This window comes from Gadus morhua, chromosome 11, assembly GCF_902167405.1.
Source record: "Gadus morhua chromosome 11, gadMor3.0, whole genome shotgun sequence".
Taxonomy (NCBI): domain Eukaryota; kingdom Metazoa; phylum Chordata; class Actinopteri; order Gadiformes; family Gadidae; genus Gadus; species Gadus morhua.
This window is the reverse complement of record NC_044058.1, coordinates 13,632,132-13,650,673: the sequence shown is the minus strand read 5'-3', so window position 1 is coordinate 13,650,673 and position 18,542 is coordinate 13,632,132. Positions and strand designations below refer to the sequence as shown.

Here is an 18,542-nt window from a genome sequence, read left to right as displayed (position 1 = left end):
CACACAGTAGCGGTAAAATGAACCAGTAGAAGCAGTGTGCAATTACTGAAAACATTTAAGGCCAATGTACACCAGATTCGGTGGAGTGGACCAGAGCAACATCATTAAGGAAGAAAAGCAGAAAGCATGACAGAAACAGAAGGGGTTTTCATTTTGGAAACTGCAACGATGCGTGATCTTTAGGATAGCATATCTGAAAGCACGAGTCAAACTGCAGTTCATCCGTTTTGCAATGATCTATTTATTTAAAAAAATATAAATATATAAATATAACCTAAAAACATTCTCTTTAGATGCAGACAGTGTTTCTGCAGATCAGAGGGAGGGAATTCCGCAGTCCACATTGCTTAGAGTACGGAGCGGTATTTACAAGCGAACATGATCCAGACCGCGCAGGCGTTCTCAGGGTAGGCATACACGCGCACGCGCACCGCAAGCCTCACATGGTCGCCACGGCAACTCACTATCTCCTCACAGAACTGGGACCTGTGTGAATGAAAACACAACGGGACGAAACCTTAGCGTTGAGCGTAATGTGATGATGCAAGGGATAATATTATTCAAAATGTAAAATGTGTTATTCGAAAAAATGCACACTTCAAACAAAGAACATGTAGACCTATAAAAAATATATATATATTGGAGTGAAATGAGCTTACTGAAGTCTCAGCGTTCACCAATAGGCGGTGCTCTTTTACACATGACACACGCACAATCATGACATTGTAAATTTTAATAGATAAATCTAAAAGTACAATGCTGAAGAAGGAATTAGAAAGGACAAAAAATGAGCTACATTAGTCTACTTTAAGAGTACGATAGACAAAATATAAGTTGATAAAAGCAGACTACATCCAATCCAACAAAAAAATAGAAGCCCATAAAGAAGTAAAACTGCATTCCACACAGGTTAAAATAGTGTTGCAAGATGCTCAGAAGAATGTGCGAATGGTGACATCATGAGCAAATACCTGACCTTTCTCGGAACAGTTGCATCACTCTGTCAACACTTCTGCTTCGGTTTTAAATTACTTCTCCGTCAGCTTGATTCACACTACAACGTCTCTACTGTGGCGGCAAACTGACGTTACAACATCAACGTTGTTTTAGCAAAGTCAGCAATTTACGTGTCCTTTCCATTACCCTGTCAGACAAGTACATTAAAAGGTTCTGTACGCAAGATTTGAGAGCTATGACTCAAGTTTAGTTTATTAGAAATGTATTGGTGAGGGAAATGCTCTGTGAGAATATATATTTCTAGTTGACTGTGCCCGCCTCTTTAGATTTTAGACTGCTCTCGGCTCGTTCCTGCCCAAGCATGAATTGATGCTGCCTGTCAATCACAAAGCCTGTCAATGTGTTCGAAAGAAGCAGAGGAACTCAGGGAGGGAGGGAGTAGAGCAGGGTCGTGCCGACTTTAGGCTGTGTACCCGCTCTTTACTGCTCTCCCTCTTGACCACAGCCACATCGTCCCTATGGCGCCTGTGAGGAAACCATTTCCTGCTTCCCCAGAGCCGAGTGGCCCCTCCCGCTCACCTGAGGCAGGTGGCGAAGGCGCGGCGTGCGTTGCGGTGCAGGAAGTGGATGGGGAAGCCCTTGAAGGTGTGTCCGTCGGGCACCGCCCGCCTCACCGCGTCCTGGAACTCCTCGTTGCCGCAGGAGACGCCGGTGCAGCGCTCCGTCTCGTAGGCGGCCAGCGCCGAGGACAGCAGGTAGGAGAGGTGGTCGTCCCACACCGTGGCCACCTCCAGGTCCTGGGCGGATCACGTGACCCCCCCCAACGTCACATTACACTCGGTTTAAACCAATCAGGTGCCGCTAAATGGGACTAACCTACTTATCGTTACATCCCGAACTAAGGCGATAAAGAAGTTGATTTATTGCATCCCATTTTCGTTCCCTATATTCTTTCGTCCTAGTCTTTGTTTCAGTAATCAGGCACTCACAACGGTAAGGATCTAAATTGACCAATAAATATAATTGCTAAGGTAGATGCCCATTTCCCCTCCCCGTTATTTTCCTGCATAGCACTTATGCCTAGCACTTATTTTAAACTGTTCCATTTTCTTAAACAGTGAATCAATAGATCAGTGGCGGAAGAAGGTCCATCATCTCCTGAAAGATGCACCACATTAAGTTCAGGTAACAGGACTTCACCTTGCGGTGCTCCGCCACCAGGAAGCGCATCTCCAGCTCCAGCTGGTTGCTAGCGGCGGCGGGCTCCAGGGAGGAGGCGCAGAGGGGGGGGATGGGAGGCAGGGAGGTGGTGGAACCCGGAGCACACACCGACCTCAGGGCCTCCTCGCTCATCGCCTTCCACCGCGATGGGTTCTGTCACCATGGAGCCATAGAGTGAGCTCACAACATCACATTTAAACACTCAGCCACACACGTAGGCATTGAGGGAGTATTATTCATACTTTTGATATCACAAGCATGTCATAACTTGTCTTTTCAAACTGAATAACTTGAAAAACGTTTTTGGTTTAAATGAGAAACATTTTCTTAAAGTGTCCCACTGCCTGAATCAACGGAACAGCCATTTAAAAGTTATCCACATCCATGCAGTTGTATGGACTTCGGTGGGGTCAAGGACGTTGGGTGCGTTGGGAACACATCGTCATCACACCTGAAGGTCAAAGACGCAGAGCGGCACGGCGTCCGTGGGCTGGCAGTTTGCCAGGAAGCTCTGGTGGTTGAAGACGCAGCCCACCGTGCGATAGGGGGACGAGGGCTTGGGCTGGGGGGCCAGGGGCGGGGCGTCTGGGTCGATAGCCTGGTGCAGGTATCTGACGCGCAAAGGAGACAAGTCGGTTGAGACCCTCCGTTGCACACACGCACAAGCACACACGCACAGGAGTAGATGGAAGGATGAAAAGAGATGGAGACAGAGCAGAGGAAAAAACTCCTCAAAAACTCAAAACAAAAACAATTTTCTTCAAGTATAATTATTAACAATTTCAACACAGATTATATCAAGTAAAAATAAATCAAAAAAAATTGACAGCGTAACAATGAAAGAGAGCTCAACTGTCTGCCATGGCAGTGTGTGTGTGTGTGTGTGTGTGTGTGTGTGTGTGTGTGTGTGTGTGTGTGTGTGTGTGTGTGTGTGTGTGTGTGTGTGTGTGTGTGTGTGTGTGTGTGTCTCACCTGTGCGCGGTGAGGCTCTCCCAGAAGGTGATGCTTCCGTCAGTCCCGCGGGTCAGGACCCAGGTGTGGGGGCCTCCCTTGGCCCTGGTGCCCACACACACGTACGCATCCAGACCGAAGCCCAGCAGCAGGCTGCACAGCAGGGTGGCATGGTCCTCACAGTCCCCCTGGAGGGAACACGCAACATACGTCACCAGGGGACTTTCCTTCTGCACTGGAGGTGACAAGGTTGTACAACTGTGTGTGTATACATACATTATAAAACACATAAAACAATCAGACACCATTACAACCTTCAAGTCACAACTCAAAACTCACCTGTTCAAACTCGCACACAACGTCTAACTGATCTCTGTTTTGATTGTTTTTTTGTTTTGTTTTGTCTTGTTTTTGTTTTATTTATTTCTTATTGCTTATGTTTATTTATTTTTACACAATGTCTTGTTTTTTAAATAATGTATGATGACTATATGCTCTGTAAGGTGACCTTGGGTGTCTTGAAAGGCGCCTCTGAATTAAATGTATTATTATTATTATTATTATTATTATTATGTATACACATCCGTACATACATTATAGATTTAACAAAAAATACACTTGTTTTCAGAATCAAGTGCAATTTAATAAACCTATGTATTACCAAAGGATATTTTTTTGCATAAGTCACACAGCTAAGAGGGAGAAATCCCATCTCTCAGGATCCACTTCTTCAGTGTGACTGACCCTGAGTCACCGTGTCATCCTTGTGTACATGTCTAAATAAACATCACCCATACACAAGCAGTCCTCCCTGTCCTGTAAGCCTTGATCACATGCGTGAGACAGACTGATGAGGATAGGTTGGCAACCGCTTGTAATAATAAAACCCTTAATTTAATGTGTGTGTGTGTGTTGTTGTATTGTTTGTGTGAGTGAGTGAGTGCATGTGAGAGAGAGATTGGAGTGGAGGCACAAAGACTGAATGTGCGCGCGCATGTGCGCGTCTGTGTGTGTGATGCTGGCCAGCCAGGATTACACGGAAGAAGGAACGATAGATGCTTCCCAGAAAGGGCTAATATGGAGAGAGAGGGGGGGGGGGGGGGAGTGACATGGCTAAATTAATTTTCCCTGGAATGAAGCTCAGAGATCACAGCTGGGTCGCAGCGTTTCTGTATGCATCAGCAGTGCAGCTCAGCACAGTTCTGTGGTGTTCTAGATCTGGTCTAAATCTGGCCCACAACACGGAACTGCATTACTGTATTGGGGTAAGACTTTTGCTGAATGTAATTCATACAGTGGTCCAACTATATTCGATATTTCCATATATAGTAGCCAGGGAAAGCAATAAGTATATAGATATATATAGATATATAGAGATATAGATAGAGATAGAGATATATAGAGATATAGATAGAGATAGAGATAGAGATATATATATATATATATATATATATTAGGGATGTCCGATATTGGCTTTTTTGCCGATATCCGATATGCGATATTGTCCAACTCTAAATTTTCGATTCCGATATCAGCCGATACCGATGTCGATATTTGGGTTATTTTTCCTCAAACCTAATTTAGGTAACATTACATATCTCCTGTTGTGGAATTAACACAACATGCTTAATGTTATTGTGATGCCCCACTGGATGCATTCTTGAATGCAACAAGGCTTTCCAAATGTTAACATTGTCTGTGCAAAATAAGAAAAATACTTCAACTTAATTTAAGGGAAAAGTGCCATGTTTTTTTTTTTTTTTTTAATGTTCTCATACAACAGTTTGGATTACACTCTCCCTGAGATAATCTTGACAATGCCCACAACAAATAGGGCAAACTTGACTTCACAAATGATAAAACATTGTACCTGAACAACTATGTGCAACATAGCAGTATGTTTCTTTAACTAAAACTCAATAACCTTAATTGAATAAATGCACAAATATGAGTCAATTACAATGTGCACTGCACTGCACAATTTTGAAAACATTTATTTGAGCTATAACTGCACTGCACAATTTTGAAAACATATAAATAAATTTAAAAAAAAAAAAAAAAAAAAAAAATCGGTTTTAAGGCAAAAAAAATCCGATGCCGATATTGACAGATATTACATTTTTAATGCTAATATCGGGCCGATAATATCGGTGGGCCGATATATATATATATATAATCTGCTCACTTTGATTCAAAGTAACCCGACTGAGGTTAAAGTAATGCGGGGCAGGCTATGCAGTGGAAAACCTTTTCCCTTTCCCGGACTAGATCCCTCCCACACAAACAGCCATTCATATCCAGGTAATGCTGAGTACCCACTACAGGATGATTCACCCGATATTGTGCCCGATTTCCCCCTTCCGACTCTGGTCAGCAAAATCCTGATTTTTCTTGATGGTTCTACAGATTATCGTGTGGTGTGTGGGGTATGTTAAAAGTTTTTATTTTTTTTAACGATCGGGCCCTCTCCGTTTTCAGAAAAAAACATTGCAAAAGCTAAGCTAGATCTTCCTGACCATCGTCAACCATGTTTGTTTACACTAAAGTCACGGTTTTGATTGCAAGAGATTGTCGAGAATTCCGGTTTTGATAATCAGGACTGGGCTGTTGTTGAATGGAATCAGTTAGTGCCTGGTGTGCTTTGTTTCCTTCCACAAAAAACTATTAAATGTATCTTAATCTATCATTAGCTGGGGGGTCTCTCTCACGTCATAATGTCAATGTCCATATTTGTGTGCATTTTCACATTTTTTTACACTAACTCAGCTTTGCCCACAATTCCCTAAACGCCTTCTACACAAGGGCTATTTGCAAAACAAAGGGGTGCAGAGAGATAAACAGTCGGACGGTGTGTTTGTTCAGGTCTCTCCTACCTTGCCTCTACACACGAAGGCCAGCAGTGAGCACCACTGCTCCTGCTTCGCCCCCCCGCCCACCAGGGGGGCCTTCTCGTCTGCCAGAAGACTGACGAAGCGCGCCGCCTGGCGGGGGCTCTCCAGCAGCCGGCCCGCCCGCAACACGCGCACATAGGAGCACACCGGCCGGTTGACACCGTTCTCGTCCTAAAGACACACAGACACACACACACACACACACACACACACAGACACACACACACACACACACACACACACACACACACACACACACACACACACACACACACACACACACACAGTGGGATGAGAGGTGACTTTAAGGACAGTGAAAACCTGCATTGCAGCTTTGAAATCACCTCCCCTCATTGGTGGCAGAAAATAAATGCTAGAAAGAGGAAATTAAATCCAAAAGCCTCAACCTTAAACCAACAGACCAGTAACAGCATCAGAGGGAAGGGCCTCAGAGATGCGTTTCGGAATACGCAAATGCAAATACTGCTAGAGTTCACAACACACGCACACACCTGTGCGAAGATCTTGACCAGTTTGGACTGGTGTGAAGGGCGGATCTCTAGAAACTCCCTCCACCACTGCTTGGCATAGACCAGGAAAAGCCTCTCCTTCTCCGCAGACCTCTGGCGCTCCAGCGATTGCTGGACAAGAGGCGGTTACCATCAGGGGGACAGTTGTACAGTACAGACTGGAGATATGCTGTTACAAGTCAGATAGTCATATGACAGGGGCTATAAATAAGGGGTAAAACAACGTAAACAGCAACACTCCACCTCACTTTTAACTCTCGAAATGTATATGTCCCAAGGAAGTTGTGAAAAACAAAAACAAAACATCTACTGATTACAACCAAAAAATATTTACACCAGGTTTTAAGTAGGTCAATAGCTTAGCTGAGACCTATCTTGAGTGATGCATGAGAAATGTAAACGTTTCATTACGTATGAGAATAGAGAAAGATTAGGAGAACAAACAACTTAGATTGACAGGTGATGGGGCTCCTGCTGACCTGTGTGGTGATGATGTCCACATTGAGAGTCTCCACCAGTGGAGGGTAGAGCTCAAGACTGATGGTCAGAACACCGGCTGGTACTTTACTCTCACTTCCTGCTCTCACATACACAGACATACATGCAAAGTTGTTGGCCTGTCCCTAAGAGCAACAAAAATCCTGCTGATGATATATGCTTCTCTTAAACCTGTTCTTCTACAGAAACTTGACAATGAGCTGGAGGCCATGTGTGGAACCAGGCTCAGAAACCACACCAGTCCTGCTGGGCTCTGGCATTTCCCTTCCATTTCTTATGCATATATACATGTGGGTGAATATGTTTGCCTTGACATTTTATTGTTAATCTATTATCATTGGTTTATTGAATTTATAATGAATTTAGCAATAATCTATACCATTTGATCTGCTGGGGTCGGTTAGTCTTACTAGCTGGACAGTCTTTAAGCAAACCCCAGCCAGGATGGCAGCTAATGGCCCCGCTGCAGTGTAGGAATAGATTTCCTTCTCATGATCGATGATTACAATAAAAAAATGTTGGCACCATTCAGCTTATTAAGTATACATTCCAGTTCACCCGCTCACCCACTCCCAGTAGCTCCACACTGAAGCAGGTCCTCCCACTGGGAGCACTGAGTACACTCCTCCAATCCAGGAAGTAGGAGGAGACCAGAGTGGTTTCATTGGAGGTGTCCATCTTTATCAGAACCAAATGTACTGGGTCACAAATGGACAGCATAGTGGTGCAATCTGCCATTCTGCTACCTTCCCCTAAAATATATAATATGAAAACGGAAAAACACATTGTGGATTGGCTAAATTGCCACACATTGTGGACCTCAATAATTATTTACATCTCAATGAGAACCAACAGAAATCCAACAGAAGTAACGCACCGATTCCGTCTCTGTGGACCTCCAACAGGAAACCCTCTTGCAGGTCAGGTTCGCAGGCACAGGGAACCGGCTTCGACTGGAACCTCTGATTACGGAAGTGCAGGTAGAGCCTAAAGGTGGAACACACCTGGCCGGGCAGTGGTTCTGGTTCCTGCAGGTGATCCAGAAAGGCCTTGCCACCAAGTACCTGGAGATGAAGGTATCGACGGGCCACGTCAATGTCCACTGAAAGGGGAGTGAAGAAGAAGAAAAGGAACAAATTAACTTATTATTCAGGTCGAGAAATAACTCGAGAGATGCCTACTGTGGTCGAGTTGGTGTGAATTGTCTCACTTCTATTCAACGGCAGCCGGTTTTTTTCAGCAACATGAGGAGCAGACTTATTGGGGAAATCTTTCTCTCTGCTTCTCTCCGTGTCTTGCTGTATACTCTACAGAATCAAAGAATAGTTAGTATAGAGTAAGTGGGCAAACATTTCATCTTTGTTGAAATTCTGTTTTATAAAATACTTTCTCAATGAATGCATTAAACGTATTTGACAACACGTATTTTACTTGATAATTATTTAATCCTCAACTCAAATAGCCTACATGTATTCGGGTAAGGTACTCTAGTACATAACAAACAAAGGGTCCTATTGTTGGGTCACCTGGCTGAACTGCAGGTCTCTCATGACATCATCTATGATCCCCCTGCGCTGTAGAGCCTGTAGGAAATCCCCCTCGGAGAAAGTATGCGGTCCATAGCCCAGACCATCCTTCAGAGTCTCGGACAGCACCTCTCGAATCTTCCCATGGACATCCATCTGATCGACATGCCCCAAGCATGTTATACCATGGTTATTGATTTGTTTTTTAAGCACAACTTATACATTTGACTACTTATTGACAACTTAGACAGTAAACTACACGACAATGCGTCTTGAGATGACTACTAGCTCTTGCAATACAGTATCGGGACTCTGGGTAGAAGTCGGACTTTACAATACATGATACAAAAAAAACAAATAACGTCTAATTTGCTTGTTCACCTTTATCAGATGATCGTGAATGGTTTTCTTCAGTTCGCTAGCTTTCTCTGGAGGCAGAGACATTGTGACTAAAAGTCTCTAACTATAACAAATGAGCAGTAACATACGGCCTAGCTTAAGAAACCATATAGGGGACAATCTATCCAGGCTGTATTTTCCTTTAGTTTTACATGGCCAAGTCCTGGGAAGTTCCGTTTAAACAGTGGCGGAAAAGCAAGCGGGAATGTGCCCTTGTCCAATGCCTGTTGTTATTTATTCAACTTCTTAAATCAACCATATAACAGACAGCTCATTTTAGTGTCATACCACAATATGTAATTTTCAACGGAATGATATGCTTATAATCTGAATTTCGTTTAAATTCCCAAAACAATCTACCCTTTTGTCCGCAGGATATCTAAACGGTCCGAAAGTCGTCACCGAACTGCGACCAATCAAAAGAGGTCCCCTCTTTGTAGTTTTCGCCCGACTGCACTGTAGTCCATGCGACACCGTTTCGTTTATTATATATTAATTATTACGAATATTACGTCCGATTGATGACGACGAACAATATATGAGACATAGGCTACTTATTAAAAGATACTTAATTATAATTGTGTTAATGCTTGCTTGCTTGCGTGTGTGTGTGTACGTGTATATGACTGGACCAAGGGAGCCACACAGTAGTTTAACCATTAGAACAGGTTTGATCCAGCAGGTGTTCTGGCACACTAGGATGGGATAGTGTTGCATGTAGTGCAGTCCAAAAGAAAAAACAATCAATATGGGGAGATGGCTCCTTCCTAAAATTTGGATTGACTTCCTGGAATTTAGAGAGCGACTGCAGCCAACTTTTCCATTCCTATATTAATTTAGCTGAGTGCTTTGGGTCCCGGAGAACATAATACCGTGACATCCAGCTCAGTAATGGATGAACGGCATTTACAGGTGGCTGCTTCCACCCATGGCGGGTAAAATGAAATTCAAACATACAACCCGACTTTGTTATCAAATATTTTATTGAAGAAGTTCATATTTTACTTTCCCATCATATTCTTGCTGCACCTCAGCAGTGCACAAGCCATCCCCTGAATCGTAAGAGGGTAAAGAAAAGATTGAATGGAATGTTATGGCTGAGAACAGCTGTGTTAAATAAAGACCGTAAAAACCAATGCAATAAGGATAAATATCCAGTGTTTCAGAAAGTATTTATCAATGCTTCTGAAAGGGGTTAGCACATACCAACACATTTGGTTTTAAAATATCTTTGATACAACTTACACTTGTCACATATCAACTTCCAGTAAATAGCTCAATTCAGTGCAAACATGTAATTCTCTTTAGTCTGGATGACATCAGCTAATGATTCTACATGGATTTAGTTTCACCATATTGCAATTCTAATGTGAAATATTTGTCTCACTCAAGGCACATTGAAAAGTACACCAACTGGAAAACTACTATGCAGACTCACGCGGTAACTTTATTTTGCCGCCATCAACATCACATTTGACTTTCGAGTTTTATGCAAGACAGTCCATATCTGCAGATTGCACTATACACATGTTTCTCTGTATTGTTTTGGTCCCGGTCAATCTATTACATAGCTGGTGTAATTATAAGCTCATATCTTCTTTTAACAAATCAAAATGTTTAAATCCGGCAAAGAGAACATTGTTACGTTACAGTTCCTATCAGCTTCAATGTTTGTGTTAGAGACATAATAACAAAAACATTCTAAGTGTTGGAACACAGCTAGGGGATTTTTAACTATTCCCCATCACATGCCATTTTAAAACCCACAACGTCACAATCCATGTTGCTTCTCCCTTGCACAATAGTGGGACAACCTGAAAATACATAAATTAACCCAACCAGTGGGTTAAAACACAACACAGTAGAACTGAAAGCTTGCTGAAGCTATGTGAGAAATAAAACCTGTTTCAAAAAGGAGTTTGCAGCAAGGGACCTTACAAGCTTGGCTATAGGCTTTATTCACCAGCAGCCTCTTTGGGGGAACTCAGTTTCCCCAACCAGCTTAAGTTTAGAACCAATATGGCCGCTAGGTGAATCATGTCTATTGGTCATGTGAGAACTAAAACCTACAATGTGTGCTCATGTAACATAAAGCAAAACTCAACGGATTGACATTCTCTTAAGAATATCGAACATCGAGGCATCTGACCCAGAACTGCCTCATCCAACAAAGAAAAGGTTTCTTGACTTACTGGCATGCCGTGTAGGCATAAATGGAAGAACAAACTTCTAAATGCATAAATACATGCATGGAACGGAGAACAATTTTCCTTATAGAAAAAGCTCAGTTTGTTGTTGACCACTTGTCTTTGGAGTCACATCTACTACATATTTATCTATGGTAGGATGGAAAGTCAACACATACACACACACACCATTTGAAATGCAAAATGTAAAACATGTCGACAGATGATCCAGTGATCAGACACCTGACCTTTTCAATTTGTATGATACAGTACATTCATCAAAGGTGAAATAAAGAATTTTAAATCATCGTGCTGGCACCGAGATCCTGAGATGTTACTATTTTAGTTTTTTTGTCTTGTTAAGATCTTGCATGAAAAATAAACACAAACTAAATTGATCTAGCGCTCCTGCATGTTCAGAAGAAATAAATACCCCCGGTTATGCACCTCTTACCGTCTAACTCTACTTTCAACAAGAAAAGTACCTAATCCCTGGTACTGGTGCAAAATAAAGAGTCAGTTTGAACTCAGCAAGAGTTTCTCACTGGGAGTACCACCAGCACACTAGCAGGCCTACTGCCAGGGCCGCGCCGGCCCCCACGTTTAGCAGAATGGGCCGCCAGTAGAGCCACTGGTCCCGTTTCCTCTCTGAGTCGCTCAGTCTCTGCTTCATCTGTTGGACCCTCTGTGCCGTGCAGGCGATCCGGTCTTCACGGTGCCTCTTCCGCACACTGGAAAGAATCAAGACAAGAGGTTGGCAATTAATCTCCTGCTGAAATTAAGAGAAAATCCAACCGCCAACAGGAACGGTGAGGTTTGTTTTCCTGGAAGCTCTTCAATGGGCGCCCACTTCGTTCCAGCTTTATGACGACAAAGTATGCATTCTGTGCGACTTACGGCCCAGAGTTCTTCTCTGTCTGGTGCTCGTGTGCGAGGTCGCCGGCCCGATCCTTGTCTGGTCTGTTGTCCTGTGGGCCGACCTCTGGCCCCGGCCCGGGTCCTGGCTGTCCGTTGGGCTTGTTTGCCAGGCTGGGTCTTGGCGGTGGTAGCGGAGGGGCCAACAACTCTGGCTCTTTCCTCTTGGTCTGTTTGGGCGGACAAGATACAAAAGGCACGATGGAAGACCATCAGCGAGCTCTCACAGTGAACGATGACAAAACAAAGAAAGCTCTATTGGGTAATGAAGGCTTGGTTCACTGGGGGTCTGACGGCAGCATGTCTAGTCTCTAGAATAATGATGGCGTAGGATTATGTTAGCTCTAATTCTGGAGCACTTAAAAAACATGCGATCCCTCAATGCTAATTATCCTTGAGAATTCCACATTTCTTTACTTAGGTAAAAAACACTGTGACAAAGAAATGGGTTGTGTGTTGGAATGAGTATATGAAATGATGGTGGATTGTAGAGTAAAACCTTTGTTACGGGTTTTCATAATCGATAATTTCATAATAGGTTCTCTGATCTGCATAGATCCGTGGGAATTGCAGCCTTCAATAAGTGAAAGTGCAAAGACTAATGAATGTTATTCAGTTTCAATCTTTGCTAGTTCCACTATCAGCTCAGTTTTAGCTCTAGTGAGATATGGACAATATGGTGAAGTGAAATAATACCTTGTTTTCATACTTTTTTTCCACCAATGTACAAATTAACCTCATTCATCTCAGGGGAGATACTACACATTTAGGCAAATCGCAGACTTTCTTCATCAGTTACGAATGCAACTTTGTTAAAATATTTCAAAGGCAACACACCAAACAGGTGGTTAATTCTCAGAATGACACCAGGTACCTCTGTAAAGTCTACCTGTATCTGACACACACCAAACACAGGTGGGTAATTATCAGAATGACACCAGGTCCCAGGGGGAGAGCATACCTGTATCTTGTTGTCCTTCAAGATGAGCCTGGCTCCTTCGATCACGGCCATGTAGGAGAAGCGGAGCTGGTCAGGGGTTTGGATGAGCCCCATGCGGTATTCCCTCATGTCCAGCAGGACCTTCTGAATGTCTATGGAGGAGATGTCCTCTCTCTTGGCCATCTACATAAACACATTTGAATGTTCTTTAATTACAAATGAAAATTAGTAGTTGATAGTTGACAAATACAGACCATTTTTAGTATGGCTGGGTAAAAATATAGATTCATCAAAAGCGGTCTTAAGGCGATGTACAGTGCAAAATGACAAACCCAACTCTACATACAAATTAACCAACATCAGCATGTTTTCAACTATACTATAACTATTAGCCTAATGCACTATATGTAAATCTATACGATATAGGCTTACATAATATACACAATATCAAACCGTGGCCGGTGTTTGTGGAGACAGAGAGCCCCATTCTATCTTACTATGCATGGTATTCACATCCAATCATGACAAAACCTAGCCTGGCTCCGCCCGCCTAAGTACTTCCGCTCAATTTGAATTTCCCTTCAGTACTAGGTCTGGACCTGCTGTATGTAATTTGGTTTTCTGGTGCCGCCACAGCGGCCACCAATCAGCGAACAGAGGGCGTGTCTGAGAAAAATGAAGATAAAGTCGTACGCCAGTTTGAGTTGTTGTTGTAGGTCGGTAGTTGATTTACAATGTGCAATTTTTTCCCTGATAAATTAAATTCCACGAACAAAACCTGCAGCTGTCGTTGACGGACATTTTCTTGCAGACGCGCAAGGTGTTTGGTTTGTGCACAACCTGCGCGTGATTCCCGGCGCATGACATACGTCACAACCAAACGTTAGCGATTGGTTATGGCAGATCCAGAGTGGCACTGGGCAGATCCAATCATTTTAAACTTCAACAGACACCCGCCTTCAAGTGAGTTAACGTTTGTCAATTGATTAGGTCCAGACTCTCTGTACAAAAGAAATGAAATGAAGTGAAGTACGAGAGTCTGGTAGAACCAGGCTAGACAAAACCCCCATCGATAAAGAGAATGCAGAAGCATTTGACTGATTAAAAATGTAAAACAGATGTGAATGATGGGTTTGAGCGTGAAGAACCAATATGGAACTTTCCTATGTCCACATCCCAAGCACACAAAGTCCATAATAAGCACTTCGCACAAAAGCCAGGAGTGGACACAGTGATCCAAGTCACCGTGGCTCTATCGTTGTGTACTGCTGGAAACTGCGTTTCTCTTACCCATGGTGAATAGCCAATGCAAGCCTTGTGCAATTGATGTGGGCTTATAAGAATATGCTGCAGACCAGATCTACAGCTTGATCTAAGAGCTATCATTAAGAGTATAATTGTTTAAAAACTGCATTTTGAAACTATTTAACTTTTAGACCACTCCCACCAAAATTCTGACAATATTGTTCATTGTTTCAGGGAATCCATCTTGCCTGTCCATCACATACTGTATAGCTAAGCTCCACCAGAGTTGTGTGAATGCAACAATGCTCAACAGCAGCGAGACTTAGGGAAGAAGGGAATGTTTATTTGGTGGGTTTCATTTGGAAACCTTTCTCTCGCCATGCTAAAATAATTGACAACTCAGAATGATGACTCAACTATTAGTCAAGGTTACAGCCCCACACTATTGCATGCCTCTTTCTTGGAAGCACTTCCCCTCCACAGAACCATATTTCGTGGGAACCCGTGCACAATATGATTGACATATGCTCATATAAACCGTGTCTTTAACAGCGCCAGGGTGCTGGTATTATTTTGTTAATGCAAAAAGGAAAAATGACAAATATCTTTTTCTCTTCTACTTAAATACCCAATGACCTTTGAAAAGCAGTAGTGAAAATGGTGAATGAAGACATTTCCCTTAAACAGCTGCCATTTGCTTCATCTGACAATAGTGCACGGTTAGAATTATCCACCAAAGCAAATACCACTTTACAAATCAAGATCCAGTCTATCATTGGCATGCCAAAATATTTTATTAGTCTGGCTAAATATGCTTTGTCCTCAACTGTGTAACTGTGTTTAGCAAAGCTTCTGTCTTTATGTCTGCATACTTTGCATTGTATTATAGCCCTGGTAATTCTTACCAGAACCAGGCAGGTGTCCACTAACGAAAATGTCCCAGAGCGGCCAATCCCAGCGCTGCAGTGCACCACAGATGGGCCGTGTTCTGGGCCTAGCGAGCCGGACTCGCGCACCTTGAGGAGGAATTTGAGGAAGGCTGCAGGGGATTCAGGAACCCCAAAGTCAGGCCAAGCGGTGTAGTGGAAGTGGTATATCTCCCTTGACTCGCCTGTCTGCATTGGGATACCAGTTAAAACAAGTAGACCCGATTGTTAGTGAACTGTTACAGGACTATTAGGACAATGGGGGTCAAAATACCAGAACTTGGAAAAGGCATGGACCAGGGTTACAGATGAATTAACAATGTTTTATGATTATAAAAGTAAAAAGGTCATACTACATAATGTAGAATAGCATGAGAGACACAATATCTAGAATGAAGTAAGGCTTTATTTGCTTACCTTTTTGTTCTGTAGCTGTAGCAAACGTATTGTGAAGTAGGACTGATCCTCTTCTAAAAGTAGCCTCACAACTAACCCTGTGTCTGTAAAACTGATCTGTTGCTCTTGTGCGGTGGGCCAGTACTGTGCACACTTTTCCTGTGGAAAAAAAACAATGATTTAACAATGGGACATCTGACTACAGGTATACAATAACATAATCTACAACTGCTTCAAAACGAAAAGCATGTAAGCCAATGCAGGTTACTTCTGTCAAACTTTTTTGTTGGATTTGAGATAAACACTAGAATGTGAACAATATTTCAACAACATTCACAAAATGTGAAGAGCATGGTCGACATCATTTAGATTTGCTTCATAGGGAGCAGAGCAATTTTTTTCATAAGGATTAGACATGCATTAGTTTATGGATGCATGTCATGAACAATAATAATATAGCTATATTGTACTCACCGATCCTTTTTCAATGACTCGGTTGAGCATTATAACAGCCTTACAACACTGTTCCCAGATCATCAACCAGAAATGGCCACAAGTGTTTCTCAATGGACCCTTAAAGCATAGGAAAAGTTATTGTTTTTCAAAAACACCATAAGAGTGAAACGTGCTTCTTTGAGCATACACAGGAACTTAACTAGCCCACAGGGCTTAACCCCCTACCGGAACCTAAACAACATTATGACTGCTTGCAGCATTGTGGAGTTAACACAGCACAGCACTGCAAACATTCATCATGTGCAGTGTTTACTGCAAAACACTGAAAGCTGAAGTAATAATGTGTAGTACTGTGGAGTAAACACTGATGGATTAAGCATGGAAGGACATCCGATAACACAGTAGTTAAAACCCAACAAAATGCATTTTCATGACTAAGCCATTGTCAAAATACTCCTTCATAGAGTGGTCACGTAGACTTCTCTCAAATGCCCACAAAAGCAGCGATACACAATTATGTCAGCAGAAAACCCCCCGGCCAAAAAAAAAAGGGTGATGTTTGGAACGTCACTCACCTGAGATAAAATGTAAGCTCTTTGAGCCTCTTCCACCGTGACGAGGCTTGCGTTGATATAGTCATTATCACAGTTTTCAAGTCTTACTCTACTATGATCATCTGAAAGATATGGAGCAAAATAATTGATGATAACAAGTCTAACATTATGAAGGTTTGGGGATTCCTATTTACCTGAGGTAACACTTACATGGACTAACATCTCTGTAACGGTTCAAATTTCGATTTGCTGGAAGTTTCGCCACTTTGTAGGGGTATTTACTGGCTTGGTTGCGGATTTCCTATAAATACAGGAATACCAAAGAGATAAATACATTACACTGGTGTATCAACAAGATGGGTTTATGCTGAGATGTACTGAAAGCAATGACGGATGATGTAGAGGAGAGGCTCGATACAAAGCTCCAAATATATCCACCAGGTTATTTGGGCTATACATGAGATTATACTTCTGTATTAGTAAAAGTGTAAAAACGTATTGTGTTTATATATCGAATATAAGCCAAAGGTTGTCACTCATTCTGCGAATATAAACAGGGCTTAGGATGCACACGGAAATCGACACTATTCCGAGAAAGCTTAGATTTAGTTCCAAGTAATGGCTTGCTGTGCATGTTCTGCGCGTTACATGTCAGATGCGGTTCCGTCGGTTATAAATGAAATGGCATTACATGACACTCTCTCCCTCCTACATACTGCATCAAATCGGACACTTGCAGTAATGACATGAATTTGCCTGGTGGCTCTGGCAGTATCTGCAAATGTCTCAAATACATAATATGATTATGTAGGTACAAAAAACACAACATAGGCTTAAGAACATAGAATCTGAAAAAAACACTCTATACTTGTGAAAACAACCCATATGAATGTCATTATAAAATGAGAACACATCTAGTGTGTGAGTTAAGCATTCACAGACCAGTCTAATTTTACTCTTCAGCTACACAAGTGTGTCTCTAAAACCGTGCGCCTTCTCGGTAAGCCTTAACAGGTTCTTGGAAGCATCAGTGGACACCGGTGTTAGCCCGCCTCATCACGGGGACCTGCCGGAGGAAACCTATGAGAAGTGGGCTTGCACGTTTTATAGCCGAGTCGCTACGGAAGTCCGGAAGACCTAACTTAACGACTAGCGACCCATGCGTCCTTAGATGCGCCTCAAGTCACCACGGCACCGTGGTGGCTTGTAACTGTTCACTGAGATTCAAAAGGCGTTCATGACCTAAATAGACGGATAGCATAAAACAAACTAATATCTTGGAAGCCAAGGGGCTACCCAGCGTTAGCTAAAATAAGCTAACTCGTTAGCAACGATCGCCACATAAACACGAGAGGCCCTCCGTGGCTGCGACTTACGTTGTAAATGTTTTGCCATTGCCCCGACGAGTCTATGTCTTCAAGTTCCTGCTCCATGTTACTTTGGATGTTGTCCCGATACACTTCACACACGACAGGCAGATGTTTAACGTCTTTTCTGGAGTAACTTGTGTCTGTGCGCCATATAGACAGCAGTCTCACGCACCCTGTGGACCCCTACAGGGAGGAGCGGAGGACTCCGGTCAAGCGCTGTCATCTGGGTTGCCAGGTTAGAAAATCCCTGATATTATTGGGAGCTCAATTATTCAACTGCATTCCCTAATTAAAACACACAACGTCTATATGAAGTTAATGTATTTTATTTACTTCTGTATATAACTCAAAATAAACCTTCAATATTGTACGCATACAATTATACAAATAATTATATAATAACAAATAGGGGATTGAATGAAATATGGCAACCTAATACATCAAGTAAAATCAGCGTTTGAGTGAAGTAAACATTTATTTAAGTTGTACTTTTCTTAATGAAATAATTATTGCTTTTGCACCGTATCTTTTAAAATGTTGACCTATGAAAGATTTTTACTTTACTCTTGACAGTCCTTTTT

The 18,542-nt window shown here is 42.5% G+C and overlaps 2 protein-coding genes across 2 annotated transcripts; both read right to left on the bottom strand.

Moving 5' to 3' along the window:
* Positions 1 to 221: 221 nt before the first annotated feature.
* On the bottom strand, positions 222 to 9,261 carry cep76 (centrosomal protein 76). The gene is made up of 13 exons (XM_030371150.1): positions 8,956 to 9,261; positions 8,575 to 8,730; positions 8,259 to 8,355; positions 7,926 to 8,150; positions 7,615 to 7,800; positions 7,030 to 7,127; positions 6,533 to 6,661; positions 6,003 to 6,191; positions 3,151 to 3,317; positions 2,630 to 2,789; positions 2,158 to 2,331; positions 1,537 to 1,754; positions 222 to 486 (listed from the first exon to the last, which is right to left on the bottom strand). The coding sequence occupies exons 1-13, from the start codon at positions 9,016 to 9,018 to the stop codon at positions 348 to 350; spliced, it is 2,001 nt and encodes a 666-aa protein (XP_030227010.1). The 5' UTR covers positions 9,019 to 9,261; the 3' UTR covers positions 222 to 347.
* A 677-nt stretch (positions 9,262 to 9,938) lies between these two features.
* On the bottom strand, positions 9,939 to 18,189 carry ptpn2a (protein tyrosine phosphatase non-receptor type 2a). The gene is made up of 9 exons (XM_030370141.1): positions 17,968 to 18,189; positions 16,802 to 16,892; positions 16,613 to 16,713; positions 16,056 to 16,154; positions 15,603 to 15,740; positions 15,165 to 15,374; positions 13,036 to 13,197; positions 12,057 to 12,244; positions 9,939 to 11,890 (listed from the first exon to the last, which is right to left on the bottom strand). Exons 1-9 carry the CDS (start codon positions 18,022 to 18,024, stop codon positions 11,701 to 11,703), a joined length of 1,236 nt encoding a protein of 411 aa, XP_030226001.1. The 5' UTR covers positions 18,025 to 18,189; the 3' UTR covers positions 9,939 to 11,700.
* Between the last annotated feature and the right edge of the window lie 353 nt (positions 18,190 to 18,542).

Coding starts and splice junctions, on each gene's coding strand:
- ptpn2a (XM_030370141.1), bottom strand. CDS start 18,024: ATGGAGCAGGAACTTGAAGACATAGACTCGTCGGGGCAATGGCAAAAC. Junction 16,893..17,967: donor AATGGCAAAACATTTACAAC/GTAAGTCGCAGC, acceptor CTGTATTTATAG/GAAATCCGCAACCAAGCCAG. Junction 12,245..13,035: donor TGAAGGACAACAAGATACAG/GTATGCTCTCCC, acceptor CCGCCCAAACAG/ACCAAGAGGAAAGAGCCAGA.
- cep76 (XM_030371150.1), bottom strand. CDS start 9,018: ATGTCTCTGCCTCCAGAGAAAGCTAGCGAACTGAAGAAAACCATTCAC. Junction 8,151..8,258: donor CCGGCTGCCGTTGAATAGAA/GTGAGACAATTC, acceptor CTCCCCTTTCAG/TGGACATTGACGTGGCCCGT. Junction 2,332..2,629: donor TCTGCGTCTTTGACCTTCAG/GTGTGATGACGA, acceptor CCATGGTGACAG/AACCCATCGCGGTGGAAGGC.